Below are 19,880 nucleotides of genomic sequence, written 5' to 3'. Positions count from 1 at the left end.
AGGCAACCGCACATTGGTATTTCTCTCCTCTTTCTCCCTCCCTTCTCCTCTCTAAAAACAAATAAAGTCTTTTTAAAAAAGAAAGATGGTCAAGCTGGATTTAAAACAAAAAAATCAAACTGTATGTTGCTGGAGCAAAAAAGACATCTAAAATATTAAAAAGCTGTAACATATAAAGAATGGTAAAAGTAAAAGAATAAAGAAAGGATTGACGGCATGGTGACAACATAGTTTAATCTCTGAATCCCTACATAAAAACAGAAGCAACTAGGTAGCAAAGACAACAAACAAAAGAACATTTATATCAAAACTTAGTGACAAGTTATTAGTACAAACATCAAAATAGAAGTGGGTGGAGACAAATCACTATCAGCCAGAAAAACTGCTGCGTATCAGCATCTTTGCAGGAAGACAAAAAAGCCACACACACTCTCTAGCAGTTATGAGGACAGGAGGATCCCCAAATCATCGCTATTTGCTAACATGCACTATTGCACTCACATGAAAACAGCAGGTGGAACTGAAAGGGGTTTCGCCCTCTTTTGCCATGAGACGGACTGAAAATGCTGGAGCCCTATAACACTGAAAATTGACATGCTGGGGCTCCAACACAAGACCCACAATAAGCATAAACTTCTATTCTTAGGAATGAAATCAAAATTGAGCCAGACAAACAAGAGGGGAAGGGAAAGTTAAGACCAAGTTGGGATGGAGAACAGGGCCAGGAAATCTTAGAAAAAAAACCTGCCATATTTTCAAACACTACGCAAAAGCAACAGAAGAGAGAGATCTGACAAGTTAGAAATGCTCCCCTGAATTCTACTGCACTGTACAAGTTCAGGAGGTGAGGAGTCAGGGAAGACAGCAAGGTGAGGAGCACCAGGAGGTCTCCAAATACCGAGATCCCGCAATCCGATCGCTGACTGCTGCTTCAGATCTTGGAGGAGCAACGAGGCAGGGGTGGTGGCTGTACCTCTCCCCACTGTTGTAAGTCCCTCCCACTCCAGCTAAAGTGACTTCCAGGGGATTTAAAGGGCTATCAATCTTTCCTTTTCCCCTTCATTTTTCCCCCTTTCCCCTTTTGGGAGCCAGACTTATTAAAGACTAGGACTTTAAAAGCAAATGTACATAGGAGGAAGAAAAAGTTATTGCACACGCCCAAGGAAACATTCAGGCTAAAAAAAATCTGAGAAGACCTTAAGTTTATATCTCAGGCTGATCCTCAGGAGAGAGAAAACCTGCAACAATTAAAAAAGAAAAAAATAAACAAACAAAAACAAAACCCAGCTAATCGTGGTGAAGGAAGAGAATCTTGACTTTTAGAGTTACCACATTATTAGATTCAAATATCCAGCTTTCAATGAAAATAACAAGGTATATACAAAGAATCAGGTAAGTATGGCTTATTTAAAGGGAAAAATATCAACAAAAACTGTCGGGGTCGGGGTGGAGGGGAGGACCTGAGGGCTAATCTATTAAAGATTTTAAAACAACCATCTCATGGTTGCAAGAGGGGAGGTGTGGGTGAAAACGGTGAAGGAATTACGAAGCACAGATTGGTCTTTACCAAATATTCACGGGATGCAAAGTACAAAAGAGGGAATATAATCAATAACATTGCAGTAGCTGTGTTTGGTGCCAGTTGGGTACTGGGACTATCAGGGCGAACACTTTGTAACGTATATGACTGTCTGGCTACTATGCTGTACACCTGAAACTAATACAAAATGGTACTGAATGTGAACTGTAATTGAAAAACGAAACCCAACCACATGCTGCCTTCAGAGCCACATCTAAGCTGCAAAGACAAACACAGACTCAAGGTCAAGGGGTGGAAAATGATTCCACGAGCAAATGGCACCCAGAGAAAAGCAGCTGTAGCCATACTTGTATCTGACAAAATGGATTTCAAAAGAAAAAAGGTAACAAGAAACAAAGGTGGATACTTTATAATGATAAAGGGGGTACTACATGGAGAGGACATAACGACGGGGCTCCGGATCCTCAATGTGGACAGCCCCCAAGCCTCGGCCATTGCGGAGAAGTGGCCCCTAGAGCAGCTGCAGGCGGCTCCCTGGGCTGAGTCTGGTCTGATGGACGGAGTGACAATGACCGATGCTGCCTTGCTGTATGATGCCATCCGCATCGTGTCCGTGTGCCACCAGAGGGGACCCCGGATGGCTGCGAACTCCGTGCAGTGCCACAAGCACAAGGCCTGGAGCTTTGGAGGCCGCTTCATGAATTTCATCAAGGAGGCTCAACAGGAAAGATTAACTGGATGGATTGTTTTCAACAAACCCAGTGGCTTATGAACCAATTTTGATCTGGACATCATCGGTCTGAAGGAGGATGGCCTGGAGAAGGTTGGGGTGTGGAATCCCGCTAAGGGGCTCATCATCACAGAGGTTGCCAAAGGCCGAGGCCCTAATGTCGCCAACTCTCTGACGAATAGGTCACTCATCGTCACCACAGTGCTGCCCTCAGAGAGCGCTGGAACACAGCAACTCTGCTCAGGACCACAGGCCAGAGGCCTCCTAAAGCCAGAGCACTCTGTCCTCATGCCCGTCTGAGACCTGCGTGGCCAGTCCCTTCTGCAGAGGCCTGTGTGCTTGCATGTCACCCCTGCCCACTCCCTGAGCACACAAGTCTGAACAGGAACCATGATGGTGTGGAACAAAGGAGGGTTGACCTGACCTCTGAACTCTTCCACCACAGTCCAGGGAAAAGGCCCTTTCTGCTGGTCTTCCCAGCTGTGGTGGGCGCTCTGGCCACACCTGGAGAGCCCATCAGGTGCTGTGAGCCCACACACATGCCACTCTCCAAAGTGCCCCATCCTAAGAGCTCTAGGCCACTCTCTCCCTGCCATCCTCCCTCCAGTCCCAGGACTGAATAGTGCCATTTTCTTCTGACCATTTCAACCCAAGGAGTGGTATTTGGGGTCTCCTAGGGTCTCTTCCCTTTGGAGCTCAGGATGGGCAGGATGTACTCAGGCCACTGCCCCCCTCTGAGTGGCAAGTGCTGTGCCCACTCCATGTATGCCAGCCCCTCTTGGAAAGCCTCCAGGGTGACCAAGACCCTCCCTCTCAGAGACACAGCACTGCTCTAGGGGGCCCACGCTGGGCTATGTCGGGGGGAGGCAGCCTGGTTGCAGCCTGGTGGATTCTGAGCAAAGACCTTTTGAGGACAATTCTGGCCCTGTTCAGCTTCTCTTTATAATAAAGCAAAATGTTTACAAGGGGAAAAAAGATGACATAACAACTCTCAATAAATATGCACCCAATCAGGGAGCACCAAAATATATAAAACAACTACTAAAAGAACTCATGGGAGAAACTGGCAAAACACCATCATACTACGGGACCTAAATACCCTATTGATAGCTGCAGACAGGTCATCCAAAAAGGAAATCAATGAAGAACGACACATTAGACCACGTGGACATAATTGACATTTAAAGAGCCTTTCGTCCCAGAACACAGATCATGCACCCTTCTCTCGTGCATCCTTCTCTAATCCGTCCAGTTAATCTTTCCTGTCTCAAGGACAGACCATATGTTAGGACACAAAACTAGCCTCAACAAATTTAAGAAGACTGAAACCATACCAAGAATATTCTCTGACCACAATGCTTTGAAATCAGAAAGCAACTGCAAAAAGGAAGCAACCCCCCCCCCCAAAAAAACCATGTGGAGATTAAAGAACATGCTACTAGAAAAATGACTGGGTCAAAGAAGAACTAAAAGGTGAGAACTAAATGAGAAGGACAATACTACATACCAAAGCTTTGGGGATGCAGCAAAAGCAGTAGTAAGAGGGAAATTTTTATCATTACAAGCCAATCTCAAAAAACAAGAAAAATTACAAGTACAATATTACAGTACAATATTACATCTAATACAATATTACATCTTAAAGAATTAGAAAAAGGAAAAAAGCATCTCAAAGTCAGAAGAAGGAAGGAAATAATAAAAATCAGAGCAGAATTAAATGAAATAGAGAACAAAAAAAACTGTACAAATTAATGCAAAAGAACTGATATTTTGAAAAGATTAATAAAATCGACAAACCTATGGCTAGACTCACTAAGGAAAAAAGAGAAAAGGCTCAAACAAAATTAGAAATGAAGGATGGGAAGTTATCACAGACATCACAGAAATACAAAGGAGTATACAAGACTAAAAGACTATATGCTACCAAATTCAGTAACCTGGAAGAAATGGTTAAGTTCCTAAATGTATAACCTTCCCAGACTGAATCACAAAGAACTGGAAAATCTAAATAGACTGATCAACAGTGAGGAAATTGAAACAACCATCAAAAACCTCAGAAGTAAAACTCTAGGACCAAAAGGTTTCACTAGTGAATTCTACCAAACATCCAAAGATCTGATACCTATCCTTCTCAAACTCTTCCAAAAAACTGAAGAAGAGGCAATACTTCCCAATACTTTTATGAGGCCAACATAATCCTGATACAAAAACCTGGCAAGGATAACACAAAAAAACTACAGGCCAGTATCTCTGATGAATATGATGCAAAAATCTTAAACAAAATACTAGCAAATCAAATACAACAATACATTTAAAAATAATACATCACAGACTTCTGGTCAAGATGATGGCACAAGTAAATGCAGTACTGGCCTCCTCCCACATCAAAACTACAGCTAAACTACAAAACAACCATCATTCAGAACTGCTTAAATCTAGATGAATAGAAGTCCTACAACTAGGGAATTAAAGAAGAAACCACATCAAGACTGGTAGGAGGGGCAAAGAGAATGCTGCGAACAAACTGTATGCCAATAAATTAGATGACCAAGATGAAATGAACAGATTCCTAGAAACCCAAAAAACCTACCAAGATTAAATCACAAAGAAATAGAAAACCCTTTCTATATCTAGAAAGGAGACTGAATTAGTAGTCATCGAAACTCTTCAATTAGGAAAAGCCTCGGATCTGGTGGCTTCACTGAGGAATTCTACCAAACATTTCAAGAAGAACTAACACCAATCCTTCTCAAACTTTTCCAAAAAACTAAAGAGATGGAAACACTTCATAACTTATTTTTGGAGGCCAGCGTTTGTCATAAGAAAGAAAGACAATAAGAAAATTAATGACCAATATTCCTTATGAAAATTGATGCAAAAATCTCCAACAAAATACTAGTAAAACCAAATTAAGCAGCATACTGAAAGGATCATGATTTAGTAGGAGTTACTCCTGGAATGTAAGAATAGTTCAATGTATGAAAAATGATCAATGCAATACACTAAAATAATGGAATGAAAGGGAAAAAAACACATGATCATCTCAACTGATGAAGAAAAAGCAGTTGACAAAATCCAATACCCTTTCATAATAAAAACACTCAACAAACTAGGAATAGAGAAGGAAACCACCTCAACATAATAAAAGTCATATATGAAAAGCAGCGGACATCATACTTAGTCATGAAAGGCTGACGGTTTTTCCTCTAAGATCAGGAACAAGGCAAGGATGTCCACATTTACCATTTCTGTTCTAGCCAAAGTTCTAGCCAAAGCAATTAAGCAAGGAAGAGAAATAAAAGGCATCCAAATGGGAAAGAACAAAAATTATCTGATTGCAGATATACCTGACGTGCAGAAAACCAGAAAGATCACACACACATGCATACACACTGTTAGCACCAATTTAGTAAAGTACCAAGATACAAAGTCAAAGCACAAATATCAATTACATTTCTATACACTAACAATAAACAATCTAAAAGGTAAATTAAGAAAACAGTTCCATTTACAACAGCATAATTAAATAGGAATAAACTTAACTGAAGAGGTGAAAAACTGATACAATGAAAACTATAGTAGTCCCCCTTATCTGCTGAGGATACATTCCAAGACCCCCAGTGGATGCCAGTGGGTATTAATGAACCCTATATCTATTGTTGTTTCCTATAAATACGTACCTATGATAAAGCTAAATTTATAAATTAGGCATAGTAAGATATTAATAACAACAACAATTTTAACAATATAGGCAACTCAAATACCCACTTTAAAATGTACTCTATTTATAAAGAACGAAGCTGGAGGTATCACACTACCTGATTTCAAATTATACTACAGAGCTACGATAATCAACACAGCATGGTAATGGCAGGAGAACAGACACACAGGCCAGTGGAACAGCACTGAGAGCCCAGAAAGAAACCCCCATGTATATGGGCAAATAGTTTTTTTTTCAAAGGAGCTAAAAACACACAATGGAGGATAAAAAACCTCTTCAATAAAAGGTGCTGGGAGAATCAGAAACCCACATGCAAAAGAATGAAACTAGATTATAGTTTGTTCCCTTGGACAAAATTAATTCAAAATGGATCACAGACCTAAATGTAAGATCTGAAACAATAAAGTACACAGAAGAAAACACAGGCACTAAACTTATGGGCCTGGGTCATAGAGAACATATGAATTTGACCCCAAAGCAAGGAAAGTAAAGGCAAAAATGAATGACTGGAACTATGAGTATATCAAACTAAAAAGCTTCTGTTCAACAAAAGAAACTGCCCACAAAACAAAACGGCAACCAACCAAATGGGAGAAGATATCTGCAAACAACAACTCCAACGAGGGGTTAATATTCAAAATATACAAAGAACTCACACAACGCAACACCAAACAAACAATCTTGATTGTGGTGATGGTTTCACGGGTGAATATGTATGTTAGAACTTATCAAATAATACTCTTTAAATATGGGCAACTTATTACGTATCACATATATCTCAATAAAGCTGTTTTAAAAATAAAGATTTCCTGAAATTAAAAAAAAGACGTGAGACTGCATACGGAAAGAACCTATCAAGTACTTCTCAATACTGACCTAGGACAACCGACACCAAGACACATTCTGATAAAATTACTGGACTCTAACAAAAAAGAAAAAAGAAACATGACTTATAAGGGTAAGAAAAAATTAGATGATCTTCTGACTTTGATACCAATGCTTTATACCAGAATAGGAGTAATATATTTAAGAAACACATGGAAAAGAAGTATGAGCTAAAGATTTTATATCATCAAAACTGACTGTCAAGTACAAAGGGCACAAACTTTTATCAACATGAAGGAACTAAAGGAATATTTTCTTGAGGAACCTAATAAAAAAATGAGCATCAGGTAATCAAAATGCCTAGAAAGACATCAACATAACACTAAACACTAGTGGTGAGCATTAAATATACCTAAAGAACTAATAGCCTGGCCAGTGTGGCTCAGTTGCTTGGAGCATCATCCCATGCACTGAAGGGTTGTGGGTTCGATTCCCACTTGGGGCACATGCCTGGGTTGTGGGCCAGATTCTTAGTTGGGGGCATGCAAGAAGTGTTTTGCACACTGATGTTTCTTTCCCTCTCTTTCTCCCTCCTTTCCCCTCTCTCTAAAAGTAAATAAATTAAAATAAAATCTTAAAAAGAACATTATAAACACTTAAAAAAACTGGAAACACTATTAAAAAAAGGTGTAACTAGAAAGTACTCATGATACCTGTATGCAAAATAATACCCTGGAATACGATAATTAGTTGTTTCTAAATATAAATAAATAAATAATTGAATTAAAAAATTAAAACAAAAGATTCTTTTCCTGAAAGTTTGGGCCAAAACCGTGGGTGTGCAGCATACGCGGGAGCACACTGTGCACGGCCAAGTACGGTAAGTACGGTAAGTTTCAACAGTGATGATAATCGCAATGCACTGAAACCCAAAAAACATGTTTAAATCCATGACTTGATACTGACATTAAAGTTTTTAAGTTGTCTTCTGAATATAAGGAGTCAACATACAAGATTAATTACTGCAATATTATTCATAAGAACACAAACACTGGAAGGAGACTAGATATTCATCAACTGGGAGCTGGTAAATGAATCCTGGTAACGTACAATGTACTGGATAGACAAGTGAAAATATGTAGATGTAAAAATAAACTATGAAAAATATAAAAGAAAGAAATAAATGATGATACTCTTCATCAACTGGTTATGAATTATCTCAAAGGTATGTATGTATATTAAAAATCAAATATAAATGTACATAATTTCTTGTTTATGTATAAATGTTTTCTTAAACAAAAATACAATAAACCAAAAATATTTGTTGGCTTAGGGGAAGGATCAGTGAATATTTTCAACATATATGCATTCAAATAGGAAAATTCAACTCTATGAATGTCTGATATTGCCAATAATATTTACATTAAATGTAAATTTAATAAAATTTAAACTGTAAAAAAAAGGAAGGAACCAATAAATGGTAGGAATCAAGTATAAATTCTGCCTTTCTGAAAGGAATTATGTATACTGCTGCCTATCCAAATGATTAGCTAAGCGACTAGTATTCCAACTAGGAACTGAACAGGACACGATAGAATTACAATACCGCTATTCTGCAACCTTCAGTGAATAGATATAGGCATTAGGTAGCACCAGCTGCTGAGATCAATAAGAGAAAAATAATACACATTATGTGCCTCCTACAGTCTCATCAACCACCACCTAAGAGAATTGCCAAGGGGACTGACTCTTAAGCTTTATACAGTCTGGAATCCAGCTACCAACATGCAGGAATTACCCAAGGCAGAGAAACATGTGAATTGTACATGATTATACATACAATCAGCAAAACCCAGACTGCAAGACACAGAGGACAAATGACCAAGGTTCTTCATCAGATTAATTATGAGAAAAAGAAAGGAAAAGAAAAAACCTACAAATTAAAATTTTAAAAATATTTTTTGGAGAACATTACGGTGAGTGAAATAAGCCAGACAGAGAAAGACAAGTACCATATGATTTCACTCACATGTGGAATCCAATGAACAAACTGAACAAGCAAAATAGAAACAGCTTCATAGACAGAGAGCAGGCTGACAGCTAACGTGGGGGAGGTGGGGGGGAGAGTGAAGGGATCCACCCATAAAGAAAAAGGACTCAGGATGTAACAGGGTACAGCCAAGAGGGGGCCCCAAATAGGGATTTGTAATGGAGTCCAGAACTCAAGGTGTCCAGGAAATATTAGAGAAATATACATAGGATGTCCTCACCCCCACCAGTCTGAGCGGGGGGGGGGATGGGACACATGGAGCAGGGCCATTCAGAGGTGTTTTGTACAGCAACAGCTGTGCAGCTAACCCCTGGCACGGTCATTTAACATATCTATAACCTTTAACTGGTTTCATAGATATGTTAAATAGCTGTGGCCAAGCTCTGAGCCAGGGAGATGGGAGTGACTTCCACCGAGATGTAACTGGGAAGCAACTCCCCCTGGTTACAGCACCTGCGTGAGAGCTTGGAGAAGATTGGCTCCATGCCATGGGGCCACACCAGCCCAGACTTACTATCGCAGCCCAATATAAAGCTGGAAGAATACAGGAATGCTGGCAGGTGTAACTAACTGTAGGAGGAGTCGGAAATGGGGCTGCAGAGGAAGATTGGCGCTGGGATTTAAACCCAGGCACGGCAGCCATACCCAAGAGAGGACCATGCGGCTTTGGTGGAAAAGGGAGAGAGGATCAGGCAGCTTTGGCAGAGTGGGGTCCCTGTGGCGGCAACACAGCTGATGGTGCCAGGAGCCTGAATCACGGACTTCTACTTCTTTTCCTGAGATATGGTACCCCAGACTGGGTAGAGGGAAAAGGAAGGACTGTGTGTGTCTGTGGGTATTCTAAAGGACTTTAATATTTTAGTACTACAAATACTAACCATCATCTGAGTCTTCAGTGAGTTGCGCAGGGAAGTTAAGCACAGTAAAATAAGGAATGTCTGTAGAAAGGAAACAGAACAGTGCCTGGCACACAGCAGGACGGAGGTGGCGATCAGAGTTGGTGATCAGCTGTGTTATCTTTGTTACTCAAACTCTTTGGGCTTCAATTTCCTTCACTGAATTTAAAGTATCCACCTGATACTCCTGACAGGATTATCAGGAGGTCCAGAGGAAATATATGTATTATACCTAGCACAGTAATCAATAAACAATAGGTTCTTTCCATGGTCTCCCAACATCCACAGAGTAATCTGTCACATTAGGCATACCTCAGTCACAGCACATTCCTCTTGCACTTTTAACCTGGTCATTCAAGTTGATCTCAATGAAATGATCACCCAGTGAATCTTATGTCTGAAACTGGATCTTCATCTAGGTTTCAAAGAAACAGGCCAAAAATCTTTAAATGTCCAGCCTCCTAGTAAGCATGGTCTTGTGTGATTGCCAGAGCAGGCATCCACAGTACTGGTAACCAATGAACTGAAGCTGAACTGAAGTAACTGCTAATGGACTCTGATGCTCAACACCGCAGGCCTTCTCCCTTCTCTTCTTTCCCCTTCTTAACTTTCCTGTCCCTGCTGGGAGTCCAAATCTATCAATCATCAATTCTGACATCTGGCCTATTCTGACAGGTAGAATATTCTCATCTGCAAGGTACTAAAAAGCAGCACGCTCAGAGAGATACCACTGAACACAAAAGGCAAAGGCAGGAAGAAAAACTATCTCAATTCCCCCAGTAACCAAGCCCTCCTTTTTAGAGGTCCAAACTCTGAAATTAATGTATCAATTGTTTGCAGCCTTCCAGGCTCAGGCTCACGGGACACAGCTGGAACTTCACTGAAAGAGATCAAAGGCTTGCCAAGGCAGAAGCTGTAGTTTTAATGAGTCTATTTATTTATTTATATTTTTTGATGCCTCACCTTAAGTAAGACTAAGGGGTTGCAGGGTAGGAGTTGGTTTGTACATGGCATAGAAAGCCAAGTGCAAAAAAGCAAACACAGCTGTATTTTCTGGCACTGTCCAGGTTTCCCAAGGGCCCTTTGGTCCAGGTTTAAAGCCCCTGTAACATGCACCATATGTTAAATGTAATTATTTTTTCACCATGGGGGAGAGGGGCTGGCAATAAACCAAGGTGAGTTACCTATTCTTTCTCAAGTGAATCATATTAAAATCCATAATTACCTTTCTGAAAGCATATGGTTCACTTTACTGCAATAAATGGAATATGCATTGTTTTCAAAGTCTCTACTGACTATTAGGGGCAAAAGCTCTATTCCAGACAAAGGCCAACATGCTGTTTAATGTTCCTAAAAAAGAACTGAATCTAGCACTAACAAGAAAATGGAGTTAGGATTGGATATCATCTCAACCAAACCATTCTGCCCCAGGAGAGGTTACATAAAGGGCCAGAACACACCTCTCCGCCTTTGAAGCAAAAGCTGAGGCAAAACCCTAGTGGGCCCCCTCTTCCCCAAGGTGGGGCTGGGGAAGCCCCGGTCCACTTGGCAAACCGAAAGTAAAACACCATCACCACTAACAAATGGGTAATACGTGCACAGTGTTTAATATTGGAATAGTTAAAAAAATAAACTGGTAGTAGAAACCCTTTCTGGTTGGTCTCTTAGCCTCGCGCGTTTCCACACTGATTTTAACAGAATCAAATTAGACTCCGCATAAAGTCAGAGGAGCCCCGAAACAGGAATGAGAATAATAAACCAGAGAAAGGGATACTCACCTACCCATTCGCATAAAGCGCCCCTTTTGCTCCCAGTCTTCCCTAGCCAAGCAACCTTCACACACTCCCAATTACCTACAACTTATAGAATCCATCTGCCCAGGCATTAAGAGCGATTTCAACAGGTGTGCCACAAGAATTTTTTTAACATTTTTTTCATTGTTGTTCAAGTACAGTTTTCTGCCTTCCCCCCCATCCCAGCCCTCCCCACTTCCTTCCCTTGTTTCCATCGCCCCCCCTTCTTATTGAGAATTTTTTAAAAATGCAATACCTGATTATTTAGTCGGGGTCACTGACCTCTTTGCTCTTAGGTTGTCAAATTTAAAGATGACAACAGCCAACACAACAATAGCCATCAGTGTGAATGAACCAAAATTATGTCTTTTTTTGAGTACCACAGAATTTTAATGATTAGTTTATGTGTGCCATGAAATCAAAAAGGTTGAAAATCGCTGCTCCAAGATTTACACTTACTGCCCCATTTAACCTCCGCAACCACCATGCTAGGCAAGAATTGCCAGCTGTGTTCTATAAAAGAAGAAAATGAGGCGCCGAGAGGCTACATGAGCAGCCAAGCATCACAAAGGGCAGGGAGCCAAGACTCAAACCAGGTTTACTTGGTACCCAATCCTAAAACTGTGATTTTAACTGGCGCGAACCAGTCCAAGGCAGCTCTTCTCTGGAGGCTGCGACAAGGGTCAGTGTGACCACTCGCAAGGCCCATGTGAAGCCAATTCTGGGGGTTCACATGAACCCCAACGCGACACTCACCTAACTCCGCCAAGATGTGCCACCAGCAGCTCGCCCAGCAGGGCCGGCTCAGCTGCCATGGGCCCCGCCTCTGCAACCGTTATGGCGGGGTGGGAGGCCGACCAATCGAACCCGACTACATCGGCTCTGCTCCGCCTCGGGAAAGCCGGGAGCGATTTTCTCCGGCCGCCGCGGCAGGCTGGGACCTCCCAGCACCTCCTCATTGGCTCCGCTGCTGGGGGCGGGGCTTACATTAATAGAGTTGCGAGTGTGCTGTGCTCGCGATGCCTTCTGCGCCTGCGCACTTCTACTGCACTTGCAACAAAGTCTTATTTCGCAGGTGTTTTACCACCTACCTGAGCTCAATTTGCCGGGATGACTTAAGATAACCGAGGGAGTCCGTCCGTGAAAGTGAGGCCCGGACTACGTGGACACCACAGACTACCTTCCAGACACAAACACCCTCCTTAACTGCGAGCTCTTGCTGCGGAACCCATAAGCTGTTCTCTCTGTTCCAGACCTGGCTGAGCATTGCACCGCCTGGCATTTGGAGGACCCCAAATGTGTTTGTTTATGACATTTTACCCTTCTATTTAGCATTTGTCAACTCTTCACAAAGTGTCAGGACCTATATATCAGAGATGCAGAGGTGGCTGACAGGAGCAGCTCAGTCTAGTTAGGAAGAATGGGTATACACTCTGAAATTAAGATCGTGTAATATCATCAGAGAAGGATGTGAAGGGCGCAGAAGGGAAAGCGAAGGAGGCTTACTTAAGTCAGTCACCGCAGTCTTCCTAGACCAGTGGGTCTCAACCCTGGCTACACATTAGAATTACCCAAGGAGCTTTGAAAACCCTTGCTACTTAGGCCTCAGACCAATTAAGTCAGAATCTCCAGGGTGGAACCCGGAGATTCTGATGTGCAGCCATGCTCAAGAACTGTAAACATGGAGGAATACTTAAGAGAGATTCTGAATGGTGAAAAGAGCTCCTCAGCAATGCAGGGAAGAAAGGTAGAGAAAACTTCATGTGTGAATGAAGTAATAATTCAAAAGCACATTATTATAATGCCTAGTTTACAAGTGCTCAACAAAGCCAATTTTTTTTTGTAGTTAAACCTGGGTCCCTTCCAGACAGTTCATATCTGCCTTCCCATGAAACATAAGTCCCACAGCCTTTGCAAATATAATGGAACTTACTGAGGGCTTCCTTTGGAAGCTGACGAATGTGCTTCATCACTGTAGAGGCTGAGGAGGAAAGCCTTAGGAGGTATACTAAGGAGCTGGGACTTCATCCAGAAGGTGATAGGAAGCAATAGACAAGTCTTCAAAATGGGTATTAAATGGAAAGGTGTTTGGGTGTCTGCCAGCCCAATTTTCTTGTATCCTGATATGTCGGTGAAAGCTGTAAAACAAACAAAAACAAAAACCAGCTCCACAGTGTACAAACAGGATTGCTGCTTTACTTTTTTTTCCACAAAAGAAAATCGGCTCAATTCTCTACTCCTCAGTTTAGTAAGCTGAGGATATACAAATAGGGTCCATGCCCACCATTTTTTAAAAGACTGGTAGGGGGTTAAGTGATCCAAAAATTCCTAAGGGAAAATCCAATTTCCACACACATAAAAAGGGAGAAGGCCAGGCCTCTAACCTGCCTACCACTGTCATTCCATCTTATAGCCACAGGGTGTCGCTGTTGACAACCTGTATTTTCCAACTGGCTAAATGATGCAGGTCTGTAGCCCTGCAGGTCCCGCAAGGGCCAACAGGCTTGTCCAGATGAGACACCAGCCACAGTGTCTCTCACAAGAAGGTCTCGGAGTCACAGCAATTTGGGTACAATACTTTCAGACCCACACTCATCCTTATACCAAGCAGCTGTGTCTGGCCCCCATGCAAACAGATGTGGTTCCTGCCTTTGGGGATCTTACAGTCTAGTTGGGAAGAGAAATATGAAACAAATACAAAGAAGTATGTAATTATGGTAAGTGCTATGAAGGAAGAGAATGGGAGTGCGTGGTGGAGGCCTCTCTGAGGAAGTGACATTTAAGCTGAGACACAAAGCCTGCCTTCTTTTCAGCTTACAGCTTACTTACTTTCCTCTGTGGTTTGACTTCCCAGTATAAATTATAGCCTTCGTTAGCAATTAAAACAGACCTTTTCATCCTAAACTGCTAAACTGGGCTCCAGAAAGGAAAAAGGGTTACCATGATTGGAATTGGCAGTGGGGTGGGTGCTCCTGGAATCACGTGGGTTGGAAGGTGGAGACTTGATGACAAGTAAAACTGGAGTCCTGAGCGCAGGGAGAGGACAATGGATGCTAGATGAATAGATCACCAGCATCCACAGTCTTTGAAGCACAAGAAGTCTCCCCATCATCACTCCTGGACTTCGTGTGTAGCAAGTGGAGAGGAGGAAGCTCTGTGGCACTGGCCTCCAAAGAAACTCCCTTCTGACCCTGGCTGGCGTAGCTTAGTGGATTGAGTGTGGGCTGCAAATCAAAGGGTTGCCGGTTCAATTCCCAGTCAGGGCACATCCCTGGGTTGCAGGCCAGGTCCCCAGTGGGGGCCACATGAGAGGCATCCACACATTGATATTTCTCTCTCTTTCTCCTTCCCTTCCCCTCTCTCTAAAAATAAATAAATAAAATCTTAAAGAAAGAAGAAACTCCCTTCTTACGGACCACCAAGGTACAGCCTGTCCAGCACCTCGCTTTGCTGGAGAAGGAAAAATCCTGGCATCCTGATGCATTGGTCTCGAGAGTTTTCTATGGGCCTCACTCACCCACCAGGATTCTAATGGTTCTAAACACTTATTTAACATTCAGCCATTCATAAAAAATTTATTAATCAGGTTATGTATTAGGCATTGAACTAGATGCTGGGGTTACAGTTGTGAGTAAACCAGATGTGGTTCCTGCCTTTGGGGATCTTACAGTCTAGTTGGGAAGAGAAATATGAAACAAACACAAAGAAGTATGTAATTATGGTAAGTGTGTGAAGGAAGAGAATGGGAGTGCATGGTGGAGGCCTCTCTGAGGAAGTGACATTTAAGCTGAGACCCAAAGCCTGCCTTCTTTTCAGCTTACTGCTTTCCTCTGTGGTTTGACTTCCCAGTATAAATTGTAGCCTTCGTTAGCAATTAAAACAGACCTTTTCCTTTCTAAACTGCTAGACTGCTTCTCAAATTTTCTCATGGGTATTGAACTGTGAGGTTTCTTCCCACCACTAGGAATACATTACATATGAATGGCATTTGGTGATGAATTATTGGAGCTTCTCTGATTCACAAGTCTTTTCAAATCCTTTATTACATTAATACATTTGTTTTTGTTTCCCCCACAAGAATTCAAACTCCTGGGGAAATGGATCACATCTTACTTTTTCCAGCATCCAGAATAGTCCCTAGCACACAGTAGGTGCTCAGTGCAGTGTTAAATTTCATTGTTAAATCTGAATTAGATCTGTACAGGTGGCATTCACCATCAATAGCCATTTTCTACTATGGAGGACAATAAGCAAAAAGCTCAGGCAAATATGTTAATAACAGATACTCAAAAGTCTATACAGAATAACAATGTTATATTATTTGAGCTCTTAAAATGTGCCAGGCTCTGGGCTAAGCACATTTTCATCTTCTAATTGTTGACTCTTCACAACGACTATAATGTAAATACTGTTATTATCTTTACAAATTATGTTATGAATTATGAAATTAGGAAATAGAAGAGGGGAAAAAAAGACTTCAGAGCCAGGATCTGAAGTTAAAATTCTGGCTCCAAAGCCTATTTCATTAACCACTTGCCCATGCCATTTATCATGGGCATCTGCTCTAGCATAAGCTGGTGTATGCACTTATTTTCATTTGCAACTATTTCATCTGTCTCTGTGTTAGTTATCTATTGATGTATAACAACAAATTATCCCTAACCACAGCAGCTTAACACCAACATTTACTATCTCAAAGTTTCTGTGAGTCAGAAATCCCGGAGTGGCTTAGCTGGATGGTCTGACAGAATCTTTCATGAGGTTGCAGACAACCTATGGACCAGAGCCACAGTCACCACAAGGCTCAGCAGGGGCAGAAGGATTTACTCCCAGATCCATACATGTGGTTGTTGGCAGGTCCCAGTTCATTCCTTGCCAGGTGGGCCTCTTCACGGGCTGCCTGGCTGTCCCACAACATGGCATTTCCCACAGAGGGGGTGGTCTAAGAGAATGTGTGAGCAGCTACAGAAGATGAAGTCTTTTTTTAGAGCCTGTTGCTCCTGATCACAAGACCAACCCTGGGAAAATGTGGGAGGGACTGCACAGGGTGTGGATACCAGGAAGCAGGGGTCGTTGGGAGCCATCTTGGAGGCGACTAACCATAATCTGTGTGCTCGTTTTTTTGTGACTGTCCCCTCCACTAGCATGTAAACCTTATGAGTGAGGAAAAACCAGCAGTGCGGCTCACTGTTATATTCCCTGTCACAGTGCCAGCCGTGTAGCGGTCAATAAACACTGAGTAAATGTAGTGATGACGGTGAAGTGAGGTCGAAAGGATGAGATCCCTACGATCCTGTCTTACATTCACACAAACTCCCAGCTGCCATTCATGGTACCACTTAAATAATTTTTAAAAGCAGGACTCTATCATGCCCAAGAACATTTACATACATGAGGTCTGTCCAGAAAGTATCCAGCCATGTGCAATGAAAAAGAGGCATTTTATTGAAGAAGATAAAAAATACAAGAAACACTGTATACAGGATGATGACACCTCTGTCCCCTTCAAAGTAGGCACATTGGGACCTCACATAGTTCTCCCAATCACCATCATGTGCCCTATCGTATTTTCCTTAATCTCATCATCGATGGTCTGGAATCTCTTCCCATTCAAAGGTGATTTTAGTTTTGGGAAAAGCCAGAAGTCACAGGGCACCAAATCTGGGATGTAGGGGAGCTGAGTCACCTGGGGGATTTGATGTTTTGTCAAAAATCACGCTAGTCGTGATGCATGAGTGAGCACGTTGTCATGATGAAGCTGCCAATCACCACTTGCCCATAGCTGTGGCCTTCTGAATCATCCGAATAGTTTCCACGGGGGGATGTTCAAACTTAATGCAAAATTTGATGCAGATTTTTGCTCTACTCAGTCATTTTGAAGATTTCATTTATTTCTTTTTAGAGAGAGGGGAAAGGAGGGAGAGAGAGAGGAAGAGAAACATCTGATGTGTGAGAGATACATCAATCAGTTGCTTCTCACACGTCCCCAACTAGGGAGCTGGCCAGCAACCCAGGTAGGTGCCCTGACTGGGAACTGAACCAGCAACCTTTTGGTTTGCAGGTCAGCACTCAATCCATTGAGCCACACCAGCCAGGGCTGGCTCAGTCATTCTGAATGTGACAGCCACACAGTACACATAATCACTCAGTGGTGTCTACCGCCCCCACAGACTAGTACAGTGAAGTCGTGCAAGCCATTCTTGTTATAATGGCTGGACTTTTCCTGGACACAAATATAGGAGGTCTGTCCGGAAAGTTCTACAAAATCACCTTGGTTTGCTGCTTCTCCACTTTCTGCACTTGTGCCACAGCCTCCCTGAGCTGAGGGACAGCCTGGCCAGCAGTTCGAGACTGTAGTCACTGCCACCGGTTCTGACACACAATCCTCTAAGGCCAGAATCCTGGGCCCTGGGCTCTTGCCTAAGGCACTGGCGCCTCTTCCTTGAACACAGAGCCAGTAGTCACACTGGAACAACGCTGGAGAGGCACATGAAAATTTTAAATCTGTAGGTATCAGACTATGTAACTTTTCCTTTTATTTTGATCTCTATTCATGCTGTTCAAAAAGTAAGTTCAGAAAATCAGTCAAACCATTAACAATTCCCTTTTCAAAAGGAGGCTCAATAAAAACATGGACTATTGTGAATGAAAGAATTTTTAGCTTCTCTTTTAAAATAAATCACTGATATCTATGGGCAAATTGGTGAGAGGCCATTTAAGAAGAAAGAGTGGCATCTAGATACTTCCTGGGAAACAAGGAAACAATCTGAGAGTGAGAGTAAAGTCAAAGGCAGGATCAGTCTGAAAGAATGAATATGTTTTGTACTCAATTTCAATACCTTTCACAATGTTTTGTTCAGCTTTCTTTCTTTCCATAACAATCCTGTCTGGTAACAACGTACTATTCCTGCCTCCAGAGTCCTGGGCCCAGGGAATGAGTAGGTGCAAAATGCAGCCCAAACTGGTATGTTCCTTAATCCCAGGTATCCCAGACACTATACCCAAAGAGAAAATAGTGGCACAAAACAAGTCACCTACGAAATCACAAACTGCCTTCTTGATTCTGGGTGCAGACCCAGGTGTATCTTATGAGCTTGCCCTGGTGTCCCGGGGCAGGGGAGCTTTCTAGGCCTCAGAGACAGGGCTCACATTTTTCTTCAATCTTAATGAACACTTTTCTAATAAGGCCCTGTTAATGTGAACTTTTCAAATTACACAGGCCTGGCCCCATATACTGGCCCTACAACTCCTGAAGGGCTTTGAGTATCTCTGTAATTTGGTGTAAATATAATCAGTGACTGTTGTAAGAACTATAGGCAATGAGCCTTGGCTGGTGTGCCATCAATGTTTCTCTCCCAGCTCAGTGGATTGAGCATGGGCCTGTGAACTAAAGGGTTGCTGGTTTGATTCCCAGGCAGGGCACATGCCTGGGTTGCAGGCCAGGCCCCCAGTAGGGGGCATGAGAGAGGCAACCACACGTTGATGTTTCTCTCCCTCTCTTTCTCCTTCCCTTCCCCTCTCTCTAAAAATAAATCAATGAAATCTTTAAAAAAAGGGGAAAAAAAGAAAAAAGAACTATAGGCAATGATATAAAGGCACATAGAAAGCATTCAATAAATTACCCCATTGGTTTTGTTAAAGATAGCCCAATTCCTGAAGTTTTATAAGAAAATATGATCCTTCATTAACACATCTTTGATCTACTCCCTAACTAGGATTTCCTGGTCCTAACCCAACAACTCAGGATTGTTTCTAAGAAGAACTAAGGACCAGGGAAAAAGGATTAAGATGTCTTCACCTAGCCTTGTCCCAGCTCTGGAAATTTCACCACTCTGGAGCCTTTTATCTTTTCCCTTTTAATTCATTCTTCCAACAATCACTTATTTTAAACTCCCTGTTCAAGATACTGGTGCAGAAGAAAATACAAATATGAAAAGTCTTTGTCTCAGGGGGCTTTCAGTACGGAGAAGCAAACAAGAAACCAGCACTCACTAAGCAGAATTCCTGTAATGTAATTTGCTTAAGAATTCAGTTATTGCCCTGGTTAATGTGGTTCAGTTGATGGGAGCGTCATCCTGCAACCTAAAGGCTGCCAGTTCAATTCCCAGTCAGGGCACATACCTAGGGTGTGGGTTCAAACCCCAGTCTGGGAGCTAAATCCCAGGTCCAGGCACTTACGATCCCAGCTCTGGGAGCATACAGGAGGCAACCAATCAATGTGTCTCTCTCACATCTGTGTGTGTGTGTTTCTCTCTTTAAAAAAAAAAAATGAATTCAGTTATTACTAGTTTGTAGACTATATAATCTAATCAACAGATTATTCCC

The 19,880-nt window shown here is 42.1% G+C and overlaps 1 protein-coding gene across 6 annotated transcripts in view; it reads right to left on the bottom strand.

Annotated features, from left to right (window-relative positions):
* Nucleotides 1-19,880, bottom strand: part of CEP70 (centrosomal protein 70) — a 65,007-nt gene that overhangs the window by 43,652 nt on the left and 1,475 nt on the right. For 4 of the 6 annotated variants that reach the window (XM_045200067.3, XM_045200068.3, XM_045200070.1 and 1 more), the window contains exon 1: nucleotides 10,075-10,176. In XM_045200067.3, coding sequence (XP_045056002.2) covers nucleotides 10,075-10,116 — 42 coding nt within the window. In that variant the 5' untranslated portion in view covers nucleotides 10,117-10,176. Of the gene's footprint in view, nucleotides 1-10,074; nucleotides 10,177-12,311; nucleotides 12,433-13,488; nucleotides 13,694-19,880 lie in introns of those variants that run through there. The other 2 variants (XM_024566157.4, XM_045200069.3) reach the window with 2 other exon arrangements.

The sequence above is a fragment of the Desmodus rotundus genome, chromosome 8, assembly GCF_022682495.2.
Source record: "Desmodus rotundus isolate HL8 chromosome 8, HLdesRot8A.1, whole genome shotgun sequence".
In the NCBI taxonomy this organism is placed as follows: Eukaryota; Metazoa; Chordata; class Mammalia; order Chiroptera; family Phyllostomidae; genus Desmodus; species Desmodus rotundus.
Note: the sequence above shows the minus strand (reverse complement) of the source record. Positions and strands in the feature narration are given on the sequence as shown.